At 40.8% G+C, this 8,359-nt stretch overlaps 2 protein-coding genes across 2 annotated transcripts; one reads left to right on the forward strand and one right to left on the reverse strand.

Moving 5' to 3' along the window:
• Positions 1-485: 485 nt before the first annotated feature.
• On the forward strand, positions 486-2,398 carry LOC110872308 (putative H/ACA ribonucleoprotein complex subunit 1-like protein 1). The gene is made up of 4 exons (XM_022121079.2): positions 486-732; positions 816-964; positions 1,063-1,178; positions 2,060-2,398. Exons 1-4 carry the CDS (start codon positions 561-563, stop codon positions 2,241-2,243), a joined length of 621 nt encoding a protein of 206 aa, XP_021976771.1. The 5' UTR covers positions 486-560; the 3' UTR covers positions 2,244-2,398.
• Positions 2,399-2,569: 171 nt separating this feature from the next.
• LOC118481197 lies at positions 2,570-4,452 on the reverse strand. Its single transcript, XM_035976497.1, has 2 exons — positions 3,097-4,452; positions 2,570-3,029 (listed from the first exon to the last, which is right to left on the reverse strand). The coding sequence occupies exons 1-2, from the start codon at positions 3,109-3,111 to the stop codon at positions 2,661-2,663; spliced, it is 384 nt and encodes a 127-aa protein (XP_035832390.1). The 5' UTR covers positions 3,112-4,452; the 3' UTR covers positions 2,570-2,660.
• Positions 4,453-8,359: the final 3,907 nt, after the last annotated feature.

Consider the following 8,359-nt stretch of genomic DNA (forward strand, 5'->3'; position numbering starts at 1 on the left):
AAGTCAAAAATCAAAAGTATAAGCGGTAAAATGTTGGACTAAAAATGTTATAAAATAAGTGGTTAGCGACTCAAAGCGTTAAATTTTTTATTTTAAACTCAAATAGTTAAAAATTAAAATCAGTAAAACGTTAAGACATAAAAAGTAATTTTACTCTAAAACTCGAGTTCAATAACCCAAAAAACAACCCATGGCATTATAGCCTAGTGGTATTGGGGGTGGGATAAGGCTTATGACCATTAGGTCATGGGTTCGATTCCCACAAAAGGGGGTTTTCCCAGATTTATTGGGTTTCCTCCTGAATTGGTGTTTAGGCATTATTGCCTAGTGGAGATGGATATGATCGGGTGGTTCTGCTGGTGGCACGATGATACTCCAGTGGTCCGTCAGTGATCCAAATTTGCCGTTCAAAAAAAAAAAAAAAAAAAACCCAAAAAACAACTATTAAATCAAAAATAGTGAAAGACACATGGTTTAAAAACCAAAGGTACACCACGTTGCCAAAACACTCTAAACCCTCAGAAAACCCTAAAACTTATTTTCTTCCTCACTTCACTAAAATGCGACCACCAAGAGGCGGCGGATTCGGTAGTCGTGGCCGCAGCGGCGGCGGTTTCAGAGGCGGCAGGGACGGCGGAGGCCGATTCGGTGGTGGCCGTGGCGGACGCGGTGGCGGCGGCGGTCGTTTCGGCGGTGATCGGTTCAACGAAGGCCCTCCAGAAGAAGTTGTAGGTTTGTAATCATCTCTTACCTCTATTTAAACAGTCAGTTTGATTTTTCATGTATTGATTTTGATTTTGTTGCTAACGGTGCAGAGGTTTCGTCATTTGTTCATGCTTGTGAGGGAGATGCAGTGACAAAGCTCACTAATGAGAAGATACCTTACTTTAATGCACCAATTTACCTTCAAAACAAGACTCAGATAGGCAAAGTTGATGAGATTTTTGGTCCAATTAATGAATCTGTGAGTCAGATATTATTATTTTGATTGCTTGTTACTGTTTTTATTTTGATTTTTAGGGTTTGTACTGATATGTGTTGTTTTTTGTTTGAAAAATGTAGTTCTTTTCAGTTAAAATGATGGAGGGTATTGTAGCAACTTCATATGCAGCTGGTGATAAGTTCTACATTGACCCTATGAAGCTTTTGCCTTTATCCAGATTTCTTCCACAGCCAAAGTATGTTTCTTTTATGTTGTTACTTAGAAAGTTAAATAGTTTTAGTCTTGCATATATAAAGTCTTTGCTAGGGGTGTTTATAAAATTGGTTTTATAAAGCACGAAGCGTACAATAGCGACAAGGTCTAAAACCGAGGTACCAAGTGCAAAACAGCAAAAGCGCACCATTTTTTCGTACTCGGTGATCAAATAATTATATCAACCTTTTTTTATATATGTTTTAATATTGAAATCACATACATGTACAACCTGAAAAGCATGCTGTACAACAATTTGCTGCACAGCAATCTGAGAAATACATGTGCGGTTTGTGTGAAAGATGTGCCGTGTGTAGCCTGAAGCAGTGAGGCCTAAGTCTAGGCGCTTTTTAATAAACCAAGTTTATAAAAGGTTGAAACCGATCGATGGAACTGCTTAAATCAAAGCAAGTCGACTGGTTTGGCAGGATTGAGACACACATGGTGCGGTTCACGGTTTGGTCAAGTTTGAAACTTGGAACCGGCCCTTTTAAGTTTTATTATATATGTGTGTGTGTAGTAGAATATTTTGTAAAAAAATATTATAATCATGAAACATTTTTTTATAATTTAAAGTTTATAATGCAAACTCTTGATTTTAAAAAAGGCTGGTTTAAGCAGTTGAGCTGTTAAAGCCGAACTGTTAAAAATGGTTTGGCCGGTCGAAATCACCCAGCCCCGTTGGTTTGGTTTGTTGTTTGTTGAAACTGTGGTCAGCGTTTTAACCAAGATTTTTTTTGTTGAAAATTGCTCAAACGGACAATGAACACCTCTAGTCTCTCTTTTGTATTTTAAAGCTTCTTGTACCGTGTGTTTGTTGACTCTGTTCTTCTTGTTTGTTTTTTAAACTTTGGTGTTAAATAGGGGAGCAAGCGGTGGACGGGGGGGTGGAAGAGGAGGTGGTAGAGGCGGAGGGCGTGGTGGTTCTTTCCGTGGCAGAGGTGCTCCAAGAGGAGGTGGCGGCTTTCGTGGTGGTAGCCGGGGTGGTGGCGGCTTTCGTGGTGGAAGTCGTGGCGGTGGGTTTGGTAGGGGCCGAGGGAGATCATAGAACAAGATTTTTGGTGTTGTTTTGTGATTTTTATCTAGTGCACTTGTTTCTTGTAGTTTTGGTTCTAAGTTTTTCCTGCAGTTTCTGTTATGACATTTGTTTTTTCATATGAAAATGATGCTTGATTATCCACAAAACAAATTTTATTATCTTCATAGTTTGTGTGCAAATTTCAGTTAAAAAATATTATTATAAACATGAATATGTTCAAATTTCGTATGTTTGTTATCTTAAATTATAAATATCTAAGTTTTAGTGTTTTAATTTCATGATAATTTAAAAAAAAATCAAACTGATGCTAAGTAACACCTTAAAACCAAACACAATTTTCACCATCATACTTTAAACTTTAAATTACAAGTTACAGCAATGGAAAAACAAGAAGATTATGCATCTTTACACCAAATTTAACCACATTTATTCCAAATCTTCATTTAATCTTTGTCCACCAATTTCAGCATTTCTTGCTGATTGCTTCTTGTGTTTCTTGCTCTTGGCTTTCTTCGGTTTCATTCTTCGTTTGGCATCGACCCACGTGTAATCAGGTTGTATGTTAAACGGGTCGGTTTCATCTTTAAAGCTGCACACTTCATTGTCACTTGATTGACCTCCATGGCTTCCTTTCATCCATGAAATCCATGAACCAGACCCTTCTGGTTCTTTAGTTTTCACATCTTGAAAATGGGCCGGGCTCGATAGAGGCGAAGAAAATTCCTCGGGTGAAGATTCCTCAAATTTTGTAAATGTTACAAGAACCTTAATTGTTGGCACGACTGGAACAGCGATCTGCAATTTTATACTTTGTTATATTTCAATTAAGAAAGTTCACAAAGTAATGAAGCATGGAAAGTACCTTGACCAGGAACATGCCATGAGGTAATTTAGCGGTTAAAAGCTCCCGTAATCGCCTTTCACCTTATTGGCTAAAGTGTCTAGTAAAAAGGCAAAAGCTATCCGGGGTTAACCACAAAACGGGTGTTAACCCTTTTTTATACTCACTTTCATGCTTAACGTCTGTTGTAGATCGTTTCTTCTTACCATTTTTATCTTTCACTTTGTTACCTTCCCCGTCGTCGTCCATTTGAATACTTACATTATCGCATTTTGACTTTTGACTTCCGTTCAGCTTTGAAAACTTACGAAAAATCATCGAATCTTCATGATCATCGTTAGCATTGGTTTTTTAACCTTTTTTGTTCCATCCGAACCAACCTTTCTTGTCTTTAGTTGCTGACGAACCCACATTACCATTTTCATGTTCGTGATCACGTTCTTCGTTTTCACGTACTTCATATTGGTTTCCCATCTTAAGTGCTGAATCCAACTTCAGCGGTCAACACGTCATCATACAAATCTTGATCAACAACCCGTTCATCACTCGTGGAAATTAACTCTTCATCTGTCATAGCACCAGGAACCCGTCTAGATTTCACGCTCACCATCACAAGAAGCATATCGGCAAACATTGGGATCCGGTGATTGATGCTTTTAGGAGTAGCTTGTCCTTGTGGAAGGCAAAAACCCTATCTTTTGGGGGGCGGGTTACGCTCATTAAGTCGGTGCTAAATTCGCTTCCGACCTATTATTTCTCCTTGTATCGGGCCTGATAAAGCCATAGAGGCTTTGGACCGGATGCGTAGGGTCTTTTTCTGGGTTGGTTCGGATGAAAAGGCGAAGATGAATTGGGTGGCTTGTCAAAAAGTAATAGCGCCTGTGGAATATGGGGGGGCATTGGGTTTGGGTCTCTTCGGGACGCGAACCCCACTATGTTGGCTAAATGGTGGTGGCGTTTTGAACAAAATGATGGTGGTTTGTGGAGAGGGGTAATTTGGGCAATTCAACATTCCTCTCGAACTTGGAACTATATCCCAACTAGGCTTTCGAGTGCAGGTACGCAGAAACAGATTCATAACGCTTTTAGCGAACTGCAAAGATGTGGCGTCGACATGTCTAAGCTGATCAAAGGGGAGGTCGAGTCGGATGTGTCCATCAGGTTTTGGTTGGACGTTTGGGTTGGGGATGAGCCGCTGGCGTCTAAGTTTCCGCGTCTTTTTGATTTGGAGTTGGATAAAATGGTGTCGGTGGCTAGTCGGGTGGGGTCTGGGGTGCCGAGTGGTCAGTGGGCTTGGAGACGGGTTGTGCTAAACATGGTCGAGCTTCGGGATTTGCAGCAACCGATTCAACTGGAAGGTGTTACCCTCCTGTTTGATGCTAAGGATAAGTGGTCCTGGGCTCTGGATAGCTCGGGCATCTTCACTGTTCATAGTGTTAAAACATGGTTGCAGCAGCAGCAGCGTTATGGGCAGGCCTCGAACTCTTTCGTGCCGAACTCCTGGTTACCAGAAAAGGCGAGTATAATGGCGTGGAGGGCGGCTTTAGATAGGCTGCCAACGAAGACAACTCTACAACGAAGAAATATAAATGTCTCCTCTAACCTCTGCCCTTTTTGTGGTGAGATGGCGGAGACGATTGATCATTTATTTGTTTCTTGCGGCTTGGCTCAAGTGATTTGGTAATGGGTGTCTCTGTGGTGTAACATGCCTCCTATTGTTGTGTTTGATATTAAGGATACGATAGACTTGCACAAGTATGTGGGTGGGTCTAGTGGTGGAGCTAGAGCTAGCCTATTAATTTAGGGGTATCTCAGAATTTTTTTTACCGTGCAATCTTACAAATAAAAAACGATAATCAATAAAGTAAAAAAAATACCAAATAAATTTGTCCTCTTCTTTTTTTCATAGCTTGAAATCGTTCCATCATATCGTCGTATTTTACCTTATCAAAAGTTTCATTTTCCACCGCACAAACCATAACATTGTTCAAATATTCCGGGCCTATTCCATTGCGTAAGCCTGTCTTGACAAACTTCAATTTAAAAAACCATCTTTCAATGGTTGCGGTTGCAACCAGTAAAACAAAACTAGCTATAAACCAAAAGACAAAAACTATGTGTTCCGGATTCCACAATAAGACTGGCAAGATCACTTGTTCAATTATAATATTGTTTTGGGTTTTGTGCTAACTTTATCAATTATATTTAAGGTCTTATTTCAGTTCTAATATTGTTAATTGGCCTTATTTTATCACTCGGTGTCACACCCCGATATTTACACGTATTATCGGTGGGCCTGGTGGGGAGTATCGTGACGTAGTTGATATCATCATAGTCAAACAACACAATTCGAATGCACAGCGGAAGCAAAAGATAAATATATTACAATCCGATATAAAGTAATATCAAAGTATTACAAATGGAAAGTAAAGGATCCACAGGCGGATCGAAAATAAAATGAAACATTGTTCAACAGACTTTAGGCATCTAAGCTTGCGAGACTCTTTATTTAATAGCCTAACGTTAAAGCAGTCATGAGATTATGTAATATTTTTAAATTATTGTATATTTCGTTTCCTAGTTTATGGCTCTTGTAAAACTATATATTATTTCTTCAATCAATGTAAATGTGGGAGATTGAGTCCTAATATGGTATCAGCCTAATTGGCGATCCTACCCTCTCTTCACTACCTTCTTCCTTTCTTTTTCCCCTGTCCCACCGTCCCCTCTGTTTCTTCTTTTCCTTGCCGCCAAACAGCCTTTTTCCCAACAATATTCCACCGTCCATACCCTTGCAAAGTTGCAATATTTCTTCAACCAACCAATATTATAACCCACCAATATTTCTTCAACCAATATTATAAACCTTGCAATTTTAAACCCTCCATAACTCACTATCTCTATTTCTTCAATTTTTAACCAACCAATATTACCGATAATATTCTCAACAGCCACTGTCTATGGCATCCTCATCGACCACCCTTACCACTTCCCTACACCATCTCCTTCACTTCATCCCTCATAAGCTTACTTCATCCAATTACCTTGCATGGAGTCAACAGGTTAAACTTGTACTCTCCCTTCAAACCCTTCTCGGTCATATTGACGGCACCACCAAACCTCCTGCCGAAACCACCACCGCGGACGATAAAACCTCTCCCAATCCTGATTATGCCACTTGGTTAGCTAATGACCAAGCCGTGCGTCTTCTCATTCAGTCATCCTTGTCTGAAGAAGCCATGTCCGAGGTTATCGGCCTTCACACAGCCCGCCAAATCTGGCTGTCCCTTGAAGCCGCCTATAGCCACCCTTCTATCGATCGTATGCATACCCTCAGAGACAACCTTCGCCTTTTACAAAAAGGCTCCTCCACCGTCGCAGAATTTGGACGCAAGTTCAAGGCTCTCTGTGACCAACTCGCCGCTATCGGTCACCCGGTTGATGAAAGCGATAAATGCCATTGGTTCCTCTGTGGTTTAGGGCCGGCCTATGAGCATTTTTCCACTACTTATCGTGCCGTTGGTATCTCGTCCTTCCGCGAGTTGCTTGCAAAAACCGAGAATCAGGAGATATTTATACAATCTCTTCATGGTCAGCAGACACCGCCAGTCGCCTTTACGGCTCAACCCTTACGATCCGGTAACTCTCGTTCTAATTCTGGTTCAACTTACTCTAACCGTGGTCGAGGTCGTGGTCGTGGTGCAGGTCGTGGTCGCACTCGTCGCCCTCCTCATTGCCAACTATGCAGGACAGAAGGTCATTATGCAAACACCTGTCCGAATCTTGCTAGCTTTGCAAAGCAAGCATCGTCTGCTGATGCAAATCTGGCTCATGCTTTTCATGCTCAGTGCCATGTCACTCATGAGGACCATCCTGATTGGGCTGGCGATACAGGTGCGTCGGCTCATATGACTCCTTATCTTAAGGATCTTGATGCCACTTTTCGTTCCTCTATGCATGATTTTGTTCGTTTCGGTAATGGTCATACCTTACCGGTGACGAACATTGGAACCACCTCTCTTACAAAAAATATTCACCTAAAAAATGTTCTCGTCGTCCCGCATCTTACCAAACGTTTACTCTCTATTAGTAAACTTACCCATGATTCTCCTGTCGATGTCCTTTTCTCTAACAATTTTTTTTCACATTCAGGATCGAAAATCAAAGGAGATCCTAGCAAAGGGAACCTGTGAGAATGGCCTCTACATCCTTCAAGAAGGAAATCGTGCATTCATTGCTTCCTACTCGGATTATCATCTTAAAGCCTCTTTTGAGTCCTATATATTATTTCTTCAATCAATGTAAATGTGGGAGATTGAGTCCTAATATTATTGATGCTAGGAGTAGCCAGCCTATTCCGATTAGTACCTGCACTTAGCCTTTTTGGAAAATACGTCAGTTTTCACTGGTAAATACAATTTAACCGACTCATTTTGAAAATGTTTAAGAAAATTGATTTGAGTGCGCATGGCACAAAACTTTTTATAACTTAGGATAATTATTTGTATATAAACTTGTAAAAGAATTACATATTTGTTATGCGTTCAGTTGCCCGGTTCATGCCGGGTTAAAGATTAATAGACACACCACATGGTATAGTCCCGCGACGAGTTATTCTCGTAACCGGCGGTTATACCTGATTAATTATAAATGCACTGACGGGTGTACGCCTACACCCGTGTGCTAAGGTCGTGGCCATTCTATGAATGATGCCAAGGATATCCGGGACATGGTCATTAAAACTCCCAAAGGCGTTAAACAAACCATATATCAATCAATCAATCAATCAATCATACCCAGTAAATCCCACAAATAGCAAAGCTACTTATAGGGTCTGGGGAGGGTGGATGTAGACAGACCTTTCCTCAATCCCTAGGGATAGAGAGGCTGCTTCCAGAGAGACCCCCGGCTCCAAAACGAACAATATACCAAAACATCAAGTCAAAGAATATAGAAAAAGAAGTCACCTATATCAAGAAAGTGATCAGAGTGGCACAGTATAATGTAAATCATGTATAATGGCATACAACAACATTTGGGCATAAACACAAGAGGTCAATCACCGTTAAAGTCCGTTAAAGAATAAGAAAAACCCACGTCCCTAAAATACACCTAAGACCTTACTGCAATATCCTCTAGAAGTCCTTAACCCTAATCCTACGCCTCCACGAAGTCCTATTTTGGACCATGTCCTCAGACAGATGCAACTCTAGTAAATCATGCCTAATCTGCTCATCCCATGTCAGCTTGGGTCTGCCTCTTCCTCTCCTCCCCTCCACAGTAA

Source organism: Helianthus annuus, chromosome 8 (assembly GCF_002127325.2).
Source record: "Helianthus annuus cultivar XRQ/B chromosome 8, HanXRQr2.0-SUNRISE, whole genome shotgun sequence".
In the NCBI taxonomy this organism is placed as follows: Eukaryota; Viridiplantae; Streptophyta; class Magnoliopsida; order Asterales; family Asteraceae; genus Helianthus; species Helianthus annuus.

Coding starts and splice junctions, on each gene's coding strand:
- LOC110872308 (XM_022121079.2), top strand. CDS start 561: ATGCGACCACCAAGAGGCGGCGGATTCGGTAGTCGTGGCCGCAGCGGC. Junction 733..815: donor CCCTCCAGAAGAAGTTGTAG/GTTTGTAATCAT, acceptor CTAACGGTGCAG/AGGTTTCGTCATTTGTTCAT. Junction 965..1,062: donor TTGGTCCAATTAATGAATCT/GTGAGTCAGATA, acceptor TGAAAAATGTAG/TTCTTTTCAGTTAAAATGAT.